Source organism: Aspergillus caelatus (genome assembly GCF_009193585.1).
Source record: "Aspergillus caelatus strain CBS 763.97 unplaced genomic scaffold BDV27scaffold_362, whole genome shotgun sequence".
NCBI lineage: Eukaryota > Fungi > Ascomycota > Eurotiomycetes > Eurotiales > Aspergillaceae > Aspergillus > Aspergillus caelatus.
In genome coordinates this window covers 12,330-29,919 of record NW_022475625.1, presented here as the reverse complement: position 1 = coordinate 29,919, position 17,590 = coordinate 12,330, and the positions used below count along the sequence as shown (strand labels likewise).

General features: G+C 46.2%; 7 protein-coding genes across 7 annotated transcripts; 3 read left to right on the top strand and 4 right to left on the bottom strand.

The window, feature by feature from the left end:
* Positions 1 to 468: 468 nt before the first annotated feature.
* BDV27DRAFT_169760 (SDR family oxidoreductase) lies at positions 469 to 1,298 on the bottom strand (the record flags this gene model as incomplete). Its single annotated transcript, XM_032075118.1, has 1 exon — positions 469 to 1,298. The coding sequence occupies exon 1, from the start codon at positions 1,267 to 1,269 to the stop codon at positions 469 to 471; it is 801 nt and encodes a 266-aa protein (XP_031921215.1). The 5' UTR covers positions 1,270 to 1,298.
* Positions 1,299 to 3,984: 2,686 nt separating this feature from the next.
* Positions 3,985 to 5,990, bottom strand: BDV27DRAFT_163875 (sugar porter family MFS transporter; the record flags this gene model as incomplete). The annotated part of the gene is made up of 8 exons (XM_032073603.1): positions 3,985 to 4,393; positions 4,466 to 4,527; positions 4,579 to 4,767; positions 4,826 to 4,957; positions 5,014 to 5,123; positions 5,184 to 5,455; positions 5,519 to 5,760; positions 5,811 to 5,990. 8 exons carry the CDS (start codon positions 5,988 to 5,990, stop codon positions 3,985 to 3,987), a joined length of 1,596 nt encoding a protein of 531 aa, XP_031921214.1.
* Positions 5,991 to 7,044: 1,054 nt separating this feature from the next.
* On the top strand, positions 7,045 to 8,857 carry BDV27DRAFT_150727 (cytochrome P450; the record flags this gene model as incomplete). The annotated part of the gene is made up of 4 exons (XM_032071267.1): positions 7,045 to 7,114; positions 7,169 to 7,974; positions 8,040 to 8,190; positions 8,253 to 8,857. 4 exons carry the CDS (start codon positions 7,045 to 7,047, stop codon positions 8,855 to 8,857), a joined length of 1,632 nt encoding a protein of 543 aa, XP_031921213.1.
* Positions 8,858 to 9,537: 680 nt separating this feature from the next.
* Positions 9,538 to 11,677, top strand: BDV27DRAFT_138185 (Zn(II)2Cys6 transcription factor). Its single transcript, XM_032069173.1, has 4 exons — positions 9,538 to 10,184; positions 10,235 to 10,952; positions 11,003 to 11,106; positions 11,162 to 11,677. Exons 1-4 carry the CDS (start codon positions 9,564 to 9,566, stop codon positions 11,423 to 11,425), a joined length of 1,707 nt encoding a protein of 568 aa, XP_031921212.1. The 5' UTR covers positions 9,538 to 9,563; the 3' UTR covers positions 11,426 to 11,677.
* A 196-nt stretch (positions 11,678 to 11,873) lies between these two features.
* On the bottom strand, positions 11,874 to 12,794 carry BDV27DRAFT_169759 (uncharacterized protein; the record flags this gene model as incomplete). The annotated part of the gene is made up of 3 exons (XM_032075117.1): positions 11,874 to 11,957; positions 12,013 to 12,101; positions 12,164 to 12,794. The coding sequence occupies 3 exons, from the start codon at positions 12,792 to 12,794 to the stop codon at positions 11,874 to 11,876; spliced, it is 804 nt and encodes a 267-aa protein (XP_031921211.1).
* Positions 12,795 to 13,515: 721 nt separating this feature from the next.
* BDV27DRAFT_163871 (NAD(P)-dependent alcohol dehydrogenase) lies at positions 13,516 to 14,773 on the bottom strand (the record flags this gene model as incomplete). Its single annotated transcript, XM_032073602.1, has 4 exons — positions 13,516 to 14,461; positions 14,523 to 14,530; positions 14,589 to 14,711; positions 14,768 to 14,773. The coding sequence occupies 4 exons, from the start codon at positions 14,771 to 14,773 to the stop codon at positions 13,516 to 13,518; spliced, it is 1,083 nt and encodes a 360-aa protein (XP_031921210.1).
* Positions 14,774 to 15,527: 754 nt separating this feature from the next.
* BDV27DRAFT_163870 (NADPH--cytochrome P450 reductase) lies at positions 15,528 to 17,590 on the top strand (the record flags this gene model as incomplete). Its single annotated transcript, XM_032073601.1, has 2 exons — positions 15,528 to 17,243; positions 17,297 to 17,590. 2 exons carry the CDS (start codon positions 15,528 to 15,530, stop codon positions 17,588 to 17,590), a joined length of 2,010 nt encoding a protein of 669 aa, XP_031921209.1.

The following is a 17,590-nucleotide window of genomic DNA, read 5'->3' as shown; positions in this document are numbered from 1 at the left end:
GTCACGTATATATATAACGCGAAGAATTTATCAGGATCACACGCGTCTATATGGCTCTCCGGAATGTATATGTATATAACAATATCGCTACAGCGCTCTACAAGTGACTTGGGGGGGAGGGGGGGGGGGCTTCGGGGCACGCACACGGGGCGGCGGGAGTACGGACCGGGGGGGGGGAGGGGGGGGGAGATATGAAAAAGCCGGACGGACGGACGGACGGACGAATCAGCGGGCGAGAAAGGAAAATGGGAATCTAGGTAGGGTGGATCTACCACTAGGGACTAGAATCAGTCTTCTGTCTGCCTTATATCTACTGCTTAGCTTTCTGCCTACGTACCCTTACCTAGTTGACAGGTCTTCTACCCTGAATAGTAGATATTTCTTTGACATATGTATTCGAGATATCGAAGAAAATACACTCGATGGCTTCAACTAGCTGACGTTCACGAATAACCTCATTATAGCGCCTCACCTGGCAGTGTAGCCCCCGTCCACCAAGATGTCTGTCCCAGTTGTATATGTGCTGGCATCGCTTAGTAGATAGACATATGCCCCCTTAAGCTCCTTAGCAACGCCATCTCGACCCATAGGAATCATGGAGTGCCAGAGCTGTTTTGTATCTCGATCAATAAAGTCTGACAGTCCAGTGTCGATGTATCCAGGAGAAACAGAATTGACCCTAGCAAAATCCCTCCACTCGTTTGCCAGCGATTTGGCGAAATGTACACACGCAGCCTTTGCAACATTATAAGAGGTTTGCTCCTGGGGAAAGTTGGCAATATGACCGGACATGGACGCAGTAATCACAAACGAACCCTTCCCGCGAGCCTTAAAATGTTCACCAACGGCTTTGGCACAGTAGTACACACCGTGGAGGTCAACATCCACAATCTTCGCCCAGTCGTTAAGGGTACCGTCGAGTACGCCGGAGTTGGCAGCCTGGCCTCCGTTCGCAACAAATCCGTCAATGTGGCCGAAGTCTTGGATAACGGAGTCTCGGAGATTTTCGACAGACGAGAAAGATGTGATGTCGCAGTGATAGGCTTTTGCGTTGACGTTGAACTCGGTTCTCAGCTGCTCGGCATTTTCCTCCGCTTCGTCTTTTCGGGTCAGGTAGGTGATGGCAATATTGGCTCCCATTTCAGCGGATCCTCGGGCAGTTTCGAATCCGATTCCACGGGGTCCGGATGCCCCGGTCACAACGATGACCTTTCCTTTGAGAGAAAATAAATCAGCGAGCTTGTCGCCTTGGGGAGCTGAAATAGGCATGTTGGAGGTTGTTCTTTGCAAAAGAGTTTAGTTTAGAAAGATTTTGAGGAATGGTAAAAGACGTGTAGACCAATGGCCATGAACACGGTGTTTAAATAAACATCAAGCAGTAATCGAAGACTCCTTTTTCTTATGGAGTGCAGTGGCTGCCACTCCATAGTTCATCGTTCGGAGGGTGAAATCGGAGAATGAAGCCCAAAGTGGAAATTTCTCGGAGACTGTTCAGTTTCTCGATTAAAATCCGCAATTTACTTCACGGGTCATCCGACCCCTCCTAGTAATCCGACCACCACGAAAAAACTCTGCTACGCTCAACGATCTTCAAGCAATTCGCAACAACACAGATGTCAATTTAAATTAATAAGTAGTAGGTAGAAAGCATTTAATTCAATTATGGCCCCAAATACCACAGTTGGAACACTTTTTTAGACGTCGTCTTGGCGGCTTTGCAGTTACCTGAGCACTCCGGGGGAGGGTCTTGTATATTTAATTGCATATTTTTCCGCGAAAGAGACTCTCTTTTCTCTGGAATACTAACACTTGTATAAAAGGTATTTGGCGTTTACATCGCTGCTTTAATCTGTTGATCCGCTGCTTTCTGCGCGTAGAAGGCAGTTTTCTCGCGCTAGAAATTCGGCGTTGTATAAAGCAGTTTCGAAGCCTTTTTGTAACTGCTTTAAATGTTTGATTGAAATCTCTGGAGACCCTTGAGTCAGTTGACTAATAGACCTCTGGATCGAGGACGACTTTCGGTATAGTTGACTGATTGTATGAGGTGTTGCTACTGTTGAGGATGTAGTGGAACCCCACCCCCCGGGCTTGACGGTGGAATCGGAGTCTTCAGAACATAAAGTTTATCTAGTACCCTTTGTGGATTGGGGGGGACTATTCCAGGTGCAGCGAAGCCATTTTGAATATTCTGAGGGGCAAAAACACTGCCATGGGCACTGGACTAGGCATTTAAGAAGTCTTAAGTTCTCAAGACGGCGTATCCCTATTTTTGACCGTTCTTCAATTAAAGCATCATATACACGACGTAGAGGGCCAAAATAGCCAATATATAAAGGCTCTGATAGATGGGATGAATGAGCAGGCATGCAGATTGGAATATTCCCATTTCTTTGACAGGCCTTATCGAATTGGGGCGTTAAATGACTTCCATGACCATCTAAAAGAAGTAATCGATATCAACCAACTGTACAGCTGTTGGTTGCAGGAATAAAGATATTTTGAAGCCACCGGAGGTCTATCTCGTCACTAGTGCAACATTTAGACTAGTTTCAATATGTCAGTTGCTTGAAACAGTATCTTCTGCATACCATCCTTCAATACGGACTTTGCCTTTGAAGATAATGCAAGTTGGAACGTCCTACCCCCTAGAATTAATACATTCGTTTGTTGTGAGCCAATCGCGATTGTCGGAATCAATAAGCAACGGCCTGCCAGGCGTACTAGATCTAGCAACTACTTTATGCTATTCGACTCATAGCGAAGCCAGTTTCGTTAAAGCTATACATACCTTCATAAGCAATCCCCTTGACAAACCGGAGCTCTACTGGATCATTAAGCAACTTTTCAGTGACATTGGGACCCTGGCAGAGAGCCCGCTGGTAACCATATCGACGTGCAATCTAATTTTCAGCCTCTCCACAGCGTTTAGTAGGACCTGATACACATTTCTTTCCGATAGGTTCATGATCAACTGAGGAATCTATCTGCAGGATTATCGTAGCCATTTCTGCAACATAAGAATGCTGCAGAGGGCAACTGCGTTAATCTTTAGGTACTATCCAGTCAGCTAGACAATCCTCCTGAATCTGAGATAGTCGGTGGTTATGGTGGTGGCGTTCTAACTGAAATTCATGGCCATTTAGTCGGTCTCGGAGTGTCCCGTTCGGAAGTGCAAAAACGTTTGCAGCTCGACGTATAGAAGCAATTTAGTCATTTTTAAAAAGCAGTAATTGTTTCTTGAATTCTCTCCTCCTAATTAATTAACCTTTGACTTGAAAGGCGCTTTTTTCATGCCATGTGGGGTTGCTTGAAAGTTGACGTGTTAGACGACGCGTCGACTTTTTGGAGTACGTGCGTTATTAGCTCGCGCACACTTACCAATCCCCTCATCTATCCGCCAAATGGACAAATTAGACCCCCACCGAAATATGTGATCGACCTTCCAGTCGATGTTTACTCCCTCGGTTGCCGTGGCTAAAATTGTCCCGGACACTGCGGGGGGCCGGGGAGGGGGCCGGTCAACATTCGCAAGAACACCAAGAAGTCATGTATGCCTCTAATTCTGTCCATGGACATCGACTACGTGACTGGAACTTACTGGACCTAATTGAGCTTTCAATCTTTATTGTAACCTAGTCCACCCTGCTTCCAACGCGTGCTAATCAATATCACCTTAGATTTATTAGGTGACCACATATTAGTAGATTAAATAAATCAGTATCACATTGATGAAGTCGTATGGTAAATAGCTCAGATTGTCTATCTTGGTTAAGACTTTCTGCAGCCTTCTTCTCGTTTTAATACATATGTGTGGACCTAATGAGATGACGCTCGATACTCAATATCCATACAACAAATAATTCCTATAAAGGTTCTATGGGTCACAGGAAATGGAAATCATCATGAGGTGGAAGACTGGCATCGGAGACGAAACTATCAGACTGTCAAGGCGTATACCCATCTCTATACAGCTGGGTAGATAATTCACTTTTTGTTCACATCCTCCTGACCCTCCTGATCAATTTCAACGCCCCCGTTGTAGTTGCTTCGAAATCCCGGACGAAGTCGTCCGTTCTTGCCCACGACGAAGACCACGTCATTATCGCCCATGAATATGTCGTCCATTGCCTCAAGAGACCGACCGCTTGTTTCTGGGTAGAAAAGAAACACGATTACAGCAAACGCAAGGTTTAAAACAAAGAAAATCATATATGTTCGCCATCGGATATTCGAAATGGAGATGGGTGTGATCTGGACAATCAGATAGTTGAATATCCAATTACTTGCGGTAGAAAGAGCGGCGCAGTGGGATCGATGGCGAAGCGGCATAATCTCTGGGGAATAAAGCCATGGGATTGGAACCCAGCCAAATCCAAAGGCCGCCTCGAAGACACTAGAAGAATGTTTGCAAAATTAGCAAACGTTTTTCAAACAGTATGAGCATGGAATGGATGGAATAACTCACAAAAACCACACCATAGAGGCTTTGGCTTTGACGACGGTGATATCTTTCTGAAGGACTCCTGCCTTTTCAAACATCAATGTAATTCTCTTACATTGGGTTGAACATTTTCTTACCAGTAGAAAGCTTATACTACAGACCACCGAGCCCCATATAAGGGGCTGCCGTCTAGTCATTTGATCCAGGCAGATCACTGGAATCAGAGAAAATACCCAATAAGTCAAAGCAAGACCGGCAGATATGTATAAGGAAACTTTCTCCTCATATCCTACATCTGTGGTAAGAATGTGGGGGAAATAATAAACCTATAACTTTGAATGAGCTTTTGCATCCGACACTTTTGTGGGCTTTGGATAGCCTTACCAGAACATTGATACCCGACAGCTGTTGCATTATCTGCAACCCGCAAGCTAGCATATATCGGCGTCTTATTTTCAATGGACCGCTCATAAACATCTCACGGATGTGCCAAGGGCCCTCTGCTTCTTCCAAGGTCTGCTCAGGTGTGTTAGTTAGAACTGACGGGCATTTTCTTGGCTTGAAATACCCACAAGTACTCTGTCAATATGGACTTTTAATTTTTGAGCTTCCATGTTGCCTTCCGTAAAGTCTTTACTCGAGAGTTGTGAAAGCACATCTAAGGCTTCTTCGTGTCGGTCATCTGCAATATAACGACTCGGTCAGTATTCTTCTATGATGAAGTTATCTACATGACACTGACATTTCGCTAACCACCGTGGTGATTCTGGAAGAAAAAACACAAGCCCAACTTGGGCTACGATAAATACCACTTGGAATGCAATGGGCAGTCTCCAGTTTACGGGGTCAGTTGGTGGCAGATAGGATACTCCAATGTTGAAAAAATAGGCGACCACAACCCCGGCCGCAATAAGGTTGCCTTCGACCGATACGAGACGTCCGCGCGACTTTGCAGGACTCAATTCAGATACCCACAGGGGTGTGACAGCAGTGTTGAAGCCGTTACCCCATCCACTGATATCTGCATTGTCAGTGGTTGTCCCTGTTGGCACGTAAAAAATGAAGGGGTCCCCTTACCACACAATGCGACCAATAACCATCTGGACTGTATGAAAGGCCGAAGCTTGTAGGATAGCTCCTACAAGCATGAGTGCTGCACCAACATACAGACACTTTTTCCGACCAAGATATTCACCGACAATGAATACATTGATCGCTCCCACAAAGCAGCCAATCTCATATATGGCGTTAATAGTTCCAAGTAAACTAGAATTGGGGTAATCAAAAGTTCTGAGAAAGTCTTGTGAAGTATTCACACCCTTGTGATATTGTCAGCTGGCACTGGTATCCTTTGCGAGAAAGCTCTTACACTAAAGACCCCTTGGTCATAACCAAATAAAAGGAAGCCAATTGCACCAGCAGCAGTGACTCCTCTCATCAAAGGGGGCCCCCGCAACCCAAAAAAGTACTTGCGTGGTGTGTAATCCAATGTGATACTTTCGAGGTGTCGAATGCCCTCCTCACTATCATCTTTGGATGGCGGACTCATGATGTCGCGCTCTTTTTTAAATTCAACAGGTATCTAGAAGAATAACCGCAGTATCTGTATCTTTGAAAGGTACCAAATCCCCATGAAATGCTGAAGAATAGTGGCTATGAGAAGTGATTGTTTGCGAAAGATTGAGTGACACCATAAACAATTCGAATTGGTTCAAGTTTCTTTCGTGAATAGGAATAGTATCCTTTATAAGCGGGGTGAAGACTTCTTAATCTCTTGACTCATTTATGATGTCGGATAATTTGATACCAAAGTGATGGCCATACTGTTACGGGATAGAGCACGATAAATCGGGAAACTCTTCGCCATAAAAAGTGCTTCTTGGAACTTCCCCATATCCACTTACCCCGCCGAATCTCCCCGCAAAATCCTTCGGGTACGGCCTTTTGCTAAAATCCCGGGGAACGAAGGTACGGTAGGGGGGTTGGGGGTGCTTCACAGGTTCCCAGCTCTACACCTAGTCGTCTATGGCAATTTCTCGGAGAAAGCTAAGTAGCTATGTGTCCCGAAGAATTGTGGACAAGACCTGGTGGGTATCATTACCCGATTATTATATAGTACAACAGGAGAGAGCAAAGCATGGATGGGTCTCGTCATTCCCACGTCTCTTGCAGCTAATATGAACGAAACCAAGGTATAATCTGTTCACAGGTTCTAGTGTGTGACAGTCCAGCATGAGAGACCCCCCGATTAGCGCTCCGAGAAATTTCCCGATCTGGCTATTCTCTACGAGTTCCTGCTACTACATGTTTCTCTAATCGACCATCATTTTCCATCGGATGGGCTATACGTCAAGCCCCGCAGCAGTATCCTTCGCTCGGAACTGTGCACGCGGACAAGGCCTCAAGTTTGGATGATATGTGCCTGGTTGGCCATGGACTGGGGGAGGGAAATATAAAATCATGTCGGAGTTCTCTGCAAAGCGCCCATTTTTTGATTCCGATGGTCAACACGTCGGTCAAATGCATCTCTTCACATTGTAAACATCTTTGAAATTCTTGAATCATCTCAAAGTGTCATTGAAAGGTGTTACATGCACAGCACAATGTCAATCCCCATGCAAACCCTATTGAGCCTATTGGATGTGAAATCTATCAATACAAACATTCTACTGGGTAAATTTCCTATCTCTCATTGGAGGCTCTTACTAAATGACTGACATTATCCAGAGAAGGGAGCCAGGCTCGCAGCTTTGACTGTCACTTTTGCTCTCTTTATACCAGTCCTGAATTACTTCAGAGATCCAAAAGGGCTGCGGCAGTATCCCGCTGCTGGGCCATTCGGACTCGCCGCTTTAACACCTTTATGGGTCACGTACTATAGTTTCCTAGGTATACGATGGACGAAAATCGAGGAAGCACACGCGAGACTTGGAAGTGTTGTCAGGATTTCACCAAACCATCTTTCCTTCAGTGACCCGCACGCCTACAAAGAAATCTACGGGCATAGGGCAAAGATTGTGAAAGACGTATTCTACAGCAATATGGCCGGCGACACCCCGAATATGGCCGATACGGTCGACCCAGCAGATCACGCGAGAAAACGGAAGTACTTCGCTAATATATTTTCCGCCAAGAATGTCGGAATGCTGGAGCCTCGCGTACAAGAATGTACCCAGAAGCTTTTGGACTGCCTGAAGGTCAAGTCAAAGGGCCTGAAAGTAGCAGGTACAGATCGATTTGAAGTTGGTCCGGATGGAAGCTTTGATGTCCGACCTTGGCTCAACATGTTCACTTATGACGCCATCAGCTCTATGATGTGGTCTAGCAGCTTCGGATTTCTAGACCGCGGGGATGATATGTGTGTGGCAGAAGCTCCCGATGGAAAAACAAGAATTGTTCGTGCCATGGAAACCTTCCAACGCAGCGTGTGGTTTGCAGTTTTCTCAGCACACCTGCCCCGTTTCGCTTATAATGCCATACACCTCCTAGCTAGTAGTACCAAATGGGGCAAGGCCGGGGCTGATTTTAGCAATGTATGTTCGACTACTTACATCTGTTGTTTTGGTGGTATATCGACGCTGACAGAACTTCACATTAGATAGCCCGATTCAAGACAAACGAACGTATGAAGAATTTCCCTGAGGAGCCTGATATTTTCTCTCAATTTCCACTGCGAAAGGATGAGAAAGGTCGCCCGCCTCTGCCAATGTGGGAGATCGTCGCCGAGAGTACCGTGATGATGAATGCAGGTACGTTGAGCGTCACCTCATGATAATCTACAAAATGAAGCATACTAAGGTCTTTATCACAGGAAATGACACCACACAAACCACTCTGGCGAATAACATCATGATTCTGGCAACAAATCCCAAAGTCCAAAACAAGCTACGCACGATACTGCTTGCTGACGTTCCACCAAACGAGCAGCCTGTTGCATCATACTCAACACTAAGTCAAATTTCTTTCTTGAGAGCTGTGATCGACGAGACCTTCCGTGTTTTTACACCTCAAAAGTTCGGGTTACCCCGTCGGACACTTATGAACTCCAACATCGTTGGCAACCAGATTGCGCCTGAAGTTACCGTTTCCTCTCCGTTAAGCGAGCTACACTTCAACCCTGATCTGTTCTCCAAGCCGCACGAGTGGATTCCCGAGCGATGGCTGGCAGATAATCCAGACTTTACATCCGAAGAAAGGCAGAATTTGAAGGATTTTGTCCTGCCATTCACTGCGGGCACCAGAGCATGCATTGGAAGGAATCTCGCATATATGGAGGTCAGCATTGCCCTGGCTGCTCTGGTTATGGCTTTCGAGTGGAAAATGGCCGATGGACCTTTTGAAGAAAACTTTGGACAGTTTGAGCGCATTACGTCCAACCCAACAAAGCTGAATGTGAAAGCAATTCCTCTTGTGTAGCTAGCTTTAAGGCCACGGCGAATCTTCAAGTTTCATCCAGGTATTGAGCAATAATCATGATAAAGGGACTGAACTAGACAGCATTGATCATGGATACTTTGGCAATGTGTCATGTAATCTCATATAGGACTGGTGGGTAAACTCTTGATAATCAATTCAATTATTAAATAGATGCCGATGGTCTAATTTCGTAAAGAGAAAAGAGAAAATAATCTACTTAGGTATGCATACATATACTAGCGAATTCCTGATACCCCTCTCTGATGGCTATATGAAATTGTCCGCAATAGTGAGAACACGAGAGTTGGACACAACTACTCCAAGAAAAGTATATGGTTTCACCATCGCGTTAGCCAGTCAGAGGTAGCATGGACAGGCGAAGATATCAATGTAGAATCTGGGTTACTTAATATGAAAGGATAGAGCATGGCAAACACTTTCAATTAACGAGGACATCTTTTCGCAGAGGAAGAATATTGGAGGGAATAAACCGGTACTATGCAGGGAGTCGAGGTTAAGTTGACTCGGGTCCATGTGTTGCCCAAAAAGAAGAAAAGCTGCCGAGATATTACCCAATGTGGTAAGGTGGCTCGGCATTTACCCCGCATTGTGTTTCCCCGGGTAATTTTCCCCAAACTCCAGATCAGGGAATTTGATCAGAACAATTTGTTCTCTCTCCAGCCAGTTTCATCACAGGCATATCGATATGCCTCATAATCCGCACAAAAAATCCTGCATCCCTTGCCGGGATCGACATATTCGATGTGACCGACTCACGCCGACTTGCACTAATTGCCGCAAATCTCGGTACATGACTGTCTGCAGTTATGAACCGATCAAATTCAAGTTCAGAACCTTGTTGGAGACGTCGAAGAGAAAGACTCACCGGAAGAAGAAGGATGCTTTACGCGGCACGTTCTCTCCACCTGAGGAGCAGGTGCATCAGCGTTCAGTGTCCCCTGGAGTCCAGGGAGACGCGGAGGCGAGTCGCTCTCCTTCCCATGATCAAATTTCAGATAGACAAAATATCGATCTTCAGACCGGCAAAGTTGGCCATGATCTAGAGGCACCAATAATCCTGGCATCTCAGTCACCCCTTCAGAGCTCGCTGAGAGACCCTATTACGACTGCGGCTACCGTTGTTTCTCCAAGCGACTTCGGCTACCTGCCTGTCGCTACGACAACCTTTCCACAAATATCAACCACTACAGCATTACAAGACACCGCCCTGCATGAAACCCCGTGCTCGACTAGCAGCCCACATACCACGTCTGATAAACTCGAGGCATTCATTTACAGTTTTTACATTGAAACCGCAGGGCCGTGGGTAAGACAAACCCATATTAAATTATAGCATTCAATCTCTGACATCCACAGCTAGACATAGTATCCTCGAACAGGTTCTTCGGAATCTATGTGCCACGGATGACTGTCAGCGAGCCAGCCCTGCACTCTGCATGCTTGGCATATGCTTCCCAGGTACTTTATTTGCACGGTCGGGTGCCCCGCGAAATTAAGGAAGAACTACACGATAGAGCCCTCAGACAATTGACACCAACGTTTACTTCGTCATATCAAGGCAGGTCTGCTGAATGTTTACTCGCCTCGACAGTGCTTCTACGCATGACAGAACAGTTCCTAGAACTCGGTGAGGACCATCAACACCATCTGTACGGTAGCTCCACCCTTTTTGAGACCGAGCTTCACCAATTGTCACTGTTTGATGACAACTTACGTAACTCTTCCTTTTGGGCTTACCTCAGAGGTGCTATTCGCATCTCCTTCCTCCTAGAGAGACCTTCGCCTTTCCGCTTAGAGTATTTGAGCTTTATTGAGTCCAGTCGGGGCAATGGACAAATGAGTGATGAGGCTTACGCAAACTGCATGACCTACTTCATTGCTGAGCTTTGCACCTTATGCTGGAGTGAGCCTGGCGCTCTCGGCTCGGATGGAGAGGTCGCCTCTAGGATACACCGGTTGCAGGGTGTTATAAACGAATGGAAAAGCAATCTACCCGCATCGTTCAATCCATGGTATACGGACTTTAGGGAGAATGACATATTTCCTGACGTTCGATACCTAGCCCCATGGCATTGTTAGTGTGTACTGTCTTCGTTTGGCCGGAATTTGCTAATATGATAACAGGCGTTGCATGGCAGTTCTTTTATGCTGCCCAGGTAATGATTGCGGTCTATTTGCCAGCCATTAGGGAGCAGTCTAATGTATTTCAGTTGACCAGGACCTTGGAAGTAAGTGCCATGGGTTTCGTCGGCTCGGTATAGCATAGCTAATGCTTAATGAAAGGAGAACGTTGCTACGCCGAGCCGCTGGCTCTGTGGAGTGACTTTATCGTCAAATGACTACGGAGTAAAAATCAATGGAAGCCATCTCATCGCCTGGTGCGGTCAGTTCCTCACTGCACGAACAGAGCAGAATATGGTACTACACATCCTACTTTCACTTTGGGAAGACACAAAATGGCCCAATCAGACATGTTGCACACGTTTGAAAGATATTTGGAACGGGTCGCGAGGGCAGTGGATTGATAATGAGCGACCAAGCACATAACATTGGGCCCTGAGCAATACTAACGAGAATTGAGCAAGATGCGACTTGAAGATTTATTGGCCACATAACCAGGGCCTCAACACCAGATTATGACCCAACTTCAGAAGATTGTCACGTTAGCTTCAACCTTGGATTTTACCGAGATTGTGTGAAGACCCAACAAGGCTCACTTCAATGCTCAAGCCTCAGATGGACTTGATATAAAAGCATCAATGTTATAGAGCCATGCAAAGTAACCATTCTTTTTTTCAATTTCGGAAACCCTTTGAAATATGTTTGTACATTTTTAGTACACAGTATAGATTGCCTTCCCGCTAGTATATCGTTGGAAGGCGCCAGTATGCGAAATTTTGAGGATATAATATATTTCCGCTATTAAATTGGTTCGTCCAATAATAGTTTTCCTATTCCACAAGTCGCCGCATTTTCCCAATTGCAAAGTCAAGGGCTAAGGTAAGGTGTATCCTCCATCGATGACAACATTAGCTCCAGTCATGTAGCAGCAGGCGTCACTCGCCAGGAAGACATACGCCTTAAAAGCTTGTTAGAGTATATTTCCTCTAATATATATGGGGTGCTTGACTGACTCCTTTGAGTTCGGCGGGGTCACAGATGCGACGCCCAGGAATCATGTCCATCCATTTTTCGAATCTTTCCTTTGGTTGCTGGGTGATCACTACAATTCAAGCATGTTAGCAGGTGGTTTAGCAATTAGGCACAGTTTGAAAGCGAACGTACTTTCAGTCAAGATAAACCCGGGCGATATACAGTTAACTCGTGCAAAGTCCGTCCACTCCACCGCAAGGCTCTTCGCAAGATGTACTGCCGCCGCTTTTGACGCATTATACGCGACCTGAGCCTGCGGGATATTCACAAGAATAGAGCTCACGGAAGCCGTAACAATGAGATTTCCTTTACCTTGCTTCTTGAAAATTCTCCCTGCGGCCTGTGCTGTCCACATCACTCCATCGTAATTGACGCGATTATCGCGTGCCCAGCTTTCTTCGTTGAATTCGAGACTTGGGCAGTTAGTGCATACCCCCGCATTAGCGACGACAATGTCAAGGAAGCCATTGCCAAACTCCTGTGTGATTGTGTTGACTGTCTCTGCAATTTGGGCACGCGAGGTTACGTCCGACTGGAAGGCTGATACCCTCCTACCAGTGGCCTTAGAAATCTGTGCAGCAGTCTGATGCGCATCTGAGCTAGAGGTGTAGATCACGGCGACATCTGCTCCTGCCTCTGCAAGCCCTCGCACGATCTCAAGACCGATCCCTCGAGCTCCGCCTGTCACTATAGCAGTTTTGCCTTCTAGCGAGAACTGAGATAGCACGGGAGCGCGCATATTTGGGGGCTGGTAGAGTGGCATGATGGAAAGATAAGTGGTGACTGCTTCCACAGACTGAAAAATAGACAATGTAGTCTTCGGCGTTAAAATATCTTGGCTGTATTGATATAACAAAGATCTTGTAGGGTAGTAGAAAGCTATCTTTAATAGCGCTATATCTTTTGGTAGTCACATGACACCGCTGGAATGCTCCCCCCACCCCGAGTGCCAAAACTAATATATTTGCCGCGAGAAATTGCTCCATATAGTTAGTGGCACCCCACGCTTTGGACCTGGGTCCATATACTCTATACTGGTACTCGTACTATGGACGCGAAGCCCCGGGAAACTACCGTTTGGGGTGCATTGAGCCCGAGGATGATCGTGGGAACGCAAGAGTAATCGCGTCTAAAGTACTCAATCGGCATATATGCGGACCCAGCAAAGGGGCAAATGCTGGATAGTATTGACCCAGTTCGGGTGAGAAGCAAGTAGAAATATCGCAAAATCTCTAAATTTCTCCATCTACTATTCACCAACACATGATGTCCTGCGGGGAACTTAGTACAATTTCAAACACCTCCAAGATAAAGGAATTTTAAACCGTCTTACCCACGTTTTTACTAGACTCGAAAGTTGGAACACTCAGGAGATGTTTGCAGGATGCAATAACTTTTCTCTATTGGTACCAGTGAACCTCTCCACAATCACTCTTAGTAACATGTTTTGCAAAGAAAATACATTCAAGTGCCCTTTGCATATTCTACTCCACACCAGCAATAATGACCTTGAAAACATCCTCACGTCCGGCTTTAACAAGTTCAAAGGCCTCCTCTGCCTCTTCAAACTTGTAGCGATTGGTGATCAGTCTCTTCACATCAATCTGACCACGACCAATAAGATCGATAGCTGCAGGATAGCATCCTGGTAGGTATCGAATAGAGCCTTTAACGATAATCCCTTTTGTGCAAACTGCAGTGACTGGGAAAAGGACATTTTCCTTCCCCATTCCTGCCTGGACAAAAGTGGCACCTGGCTTGGCAGCGTAAATACCGAGTTGAACACACGGTTCAGCACCAGAGCATTCCAAGACCACATCAAACCCTTCTTCGATTCCGAATTGAGATTTCATTTTTGTTGCAACCATCTCTGCGTGCTCCATGGGATCATCGCCAGGTGCTGCGCGAGGGGGTATATAGGTATAATCTACCCCGTAAGACTTGGAAACCTCCAGTCTACGCTCAACAACGTCAACTGCAACGACAGTCTTTGCTGCATAGACCTTTGCAACTGCCTGGCAGAGAACACCAATAGGCCCAGCACCCAATACCAAGACTGTTTGATGTGCTCGAAGATCGGCTGTTTTTGCGATAGCACAAGCTACAGAAACAGGCTCTACCATCGCAGCTTCTTCCATATCCATAGAATCTGGAATCTTATAACAGAAGTCGGCTGCATTGATATAGTATTTTGCAAGCGTTCCATCCCAAGGAGGGGTCGCTGCAAAAATCATATCACTGCAAAGGTGGTAGGATCCCTTGCGACAAAACTCACAACGGCGACATGGAACGCCAGGCTCCAAAGCAACACGGTCACCAGCTTTGAGGTGGGAGACTTTAGATCCTGTCTCAACAACAATACCCGAAGACTCATGGCCTAGCACCATTGGTCCTGTGAGCTTATAATCACCGATGCGACCGCGTTGCCAGCTAGAGGAAAGAAGAGAGGTCAGCCAAAGAGTGGTACTCCAGAGGGATGAGGAGACCATACTAGTGAACCTGTGATGATTAGCATACAGTTCGAAGAAGTACCTGTATTATTGGAATATCGACTCACGTCACTACCGCAGATACCGGTTTGCGCGACGTGAACTAGCACGTCATAATCATCTTTCAGTTCAGGTTTCGGACGATCTTCGATTGCCACATCTTTCACGGCTCGAAGGACAAATGATGCGTTCTGTTGTTTCCTGTCAGGTGGGGTTTGGTGTTCAACATCTTCGGAGGATTTCTTACCTCCATTTTTAACTTGACTTTGTTGAGAAGCAAGTGTTGCAGTGCCTTTCAACGTGATCAACGCCTATCGTAGGGTTTACAGGAGTTAAATAGGAGCAGACGAAACTATTCTTTCAGAATGCCAGATCCGACATCGCGGGACCCGTGCTTATCGGAAGGAATAACAGTTCCAGAACCACAGAAACTCCGAGCCCGACGTGGATAGTTACCATATCTGTACATTTTGCGCCGCAACGAGTTTGGTTTATGTGGGGACAGAGTGATGCAATTGAAGGGAGCGTGGTGATTGGGGAATGCCGATGACTGTAGTGATTATGGGTAAACATTATTAGAATGGGAATCCACGAGACTTCATGCGATGGAGAAATTGGAAGTTTTCGCCACAGAATCGCCCAATTTGGTATAACTCCCCGACTTGGCCCAAGCACCGTTAAAGATTCATATCATCTCGGGAAGTTTAATCTGGGGCACTCTCTTGGGATGAAGCACCTCGCAATGAGGAGACATATCCGGGGGACTTGATACAGGCCATGCTGGCCGGAGTATCCGACGTAAAGCTTTAGTTCAAGTATAGAATAATGTTATTGAAATAATGGTTTCACCAAGATAACCGGCGTACCAGCGGCAGGAAGCAAAACTCGCCTACCTGCACGGGTACCCATCGTGCCCCGGCAACTTTACTTGTGGACGTAATATATTATCCCAATAAAGGTTTCTAGTTTAAGAGACATTCACAAGGCACCCAGCCGAAGAAATAATCATGGCCTTTTTGTACAGTGTTCTCCTCGCAAGCTTCTTCTTCCTCCTCATGGGTCAATACCAGAGAAGAAAGAAAAATAGGAATACAGCAACCGATCCACCTCCAAGTAGCGCAAGCAGAAGTGTGGTAGAAACCATGCGCGCAAATGACAAGAACTGTGTCGTTTTCTATGGCTCTCAAACTGGAACAGCGGAAATCTTCGCGTCAAGATTGGCAAAGGAAGGATCTCAACGATTCGGCCTAAGAACAATGTTGGCTGACTTGGGTGAATATGACTACGACGACCTAAGGGCACTACCACCCGACACACTTGCCTTCTTCATTTTGGCCACATATGGCGAAGGAGAGCCAACCGACAACGCGGTGAACTTCTACGACACGCTGCAAGAGCTGGCCGACGAGGATAACCCCCTATCTTCCATGAGATACGTCGTCTTCGGCCTTGGAAATGATAATTATGCGAATTATAATGCCGTAGCTCGCAAGGTCGATGCGAGGCTCGCTAGCTTAGGTGCAACCCGTGCCAGCAAGGTGGGCGAAGGGAACGATGCAACGGGGATGATGGAAGATCACTTCATGGCCTGGAAAGAGGAGGCGTGGATGGAGATTCGTGAGCATTACGAACTGGAAGAATCCGCAGCAATGTATCACCCACATTTAGCCATTACTGAATCACCTTCTGCTATCAATGACTCAATATACTTGGGCGAGCTCAACAAAAGTCAACTTGAAGGCCGGCAAGACGGTCCATTCTCATCCCAAAACCCGTTTCTCGCAACTATTGTGGAGTCTCGAGAGTTATTCCAGCAAAAGGATCGAAATTGTCTTCATGTGGAAATAGATATTGCATCCAGTGGCATGCGCTACGAAACAGGAGATCACGTCGCCATATGGCCTGTCAATCCTGGCAAGGAAGTGGATTGCATACTGCAAGTTTTCGGGTTGAAAGAGAAGAGAAACACCGTGATTGATATTCAGAGCCTCGACCCGACTGTGAAAAATCCAATTCCAACACCAACGACGTACGACGCCGCATTTCGCTACTACCTCGATATTTGCGCCCCGGTGTCTCGCCAGCTTCTGACATCATTAGCCCACTTCGCCCCTGACGAAGACACCAAATCAGAACTACATCGCCTTGGTAAAGACAAAGATGCCTTCCATCAAGAAATCATATCGAAATATTACTCGACAGGCTATTTTTTGCAGAGTATCACAAATAAATGTTTCTACAATGTACCCTTTTCGCTCCTGTTGGAAAATATCGCCAGGCTACAACCTCGTTTCTACTCAATATCGTCTTCGGCTCAAACTCAACCACGGCAGTTAAGTATCACGACCATCGTCGACTCAGTCCAAGTTTTGGGCAGCCAAAGAACGTTCAAAGGCCTAACAACAAACTATCTGTATGCCCTCAAGTGTGCACAAAACAAGGAACTAGCCCATGATGATCTGAACTATGATATTGGCGGGCCGCGCACTAAATACTGCGACTTCAAAATCCCAATATATGTGCGTCACTCCAATTTCAGATTACCATCAGATACATCTCGTCCCATTATAATGGTCGGGCCCGGGACAGGGATTGCACCTTTCCGTGCCTTTATTCAAGAGCGTGTCAATATCTCCCTTCGAAATGCTCATGTTGGGGAAAGTTTGCTTTTCTTTGGATGTCGCAATCGACGAGACGATTTTCTATACGAGGAAGAATTGACCGTAGGTATCTTGAAACCAGATCTTTTGACTATAAAGCTCACAATACACACTAGAAATGGGAATCCGATCCCCGCAATCGACTCCGAGTTATTGTGGCCTTTTCGCGTGAAACTGAGAAGAAGGTCTACGTTCAGCACAAGCTACATGAGAGTGCTGTTCTGGTCAATCAGCTCGTTGACCAAGGGGCTTATATTTATATTTGTGGGGATGGTGCAAGAATGGCTCGCGAAGTGAAGGCAGAGCTTGGCCACATCATTGCTGAGCAGAGAGGCATGGCGCGGGAAGAAGGGGATGGGGTAATCAAGAGTATGAAAGATCAAGGACGCTATCAGGAAGATGTTTGGTAA

Bases quoted from the DNA above. Each gene is read 5' to 3' on its own strand.
- BDV27DRAFT_138185 (XM_032069173.1), top strand. From the start codon at position 9,564: ATGCCTCATAATCCGCACAAAAAATCCTGCATCCCTTGCCGGGATCGA. The intron at 10,953-11,002 runs GTTAGTGTGTAC...ATATGATAACAG, and splicing joins ATACCTAGCCCCATGGCATT to GCGTTGCATGGCAGTTCTTT. The intron at 11,107-11,161 runs GTAAGTGCCATG...GCTTAATGAAAG, and splicing joins AGTTGACCAGGACCTTGGAA to GAGAACGTTGCTACGCCGAG.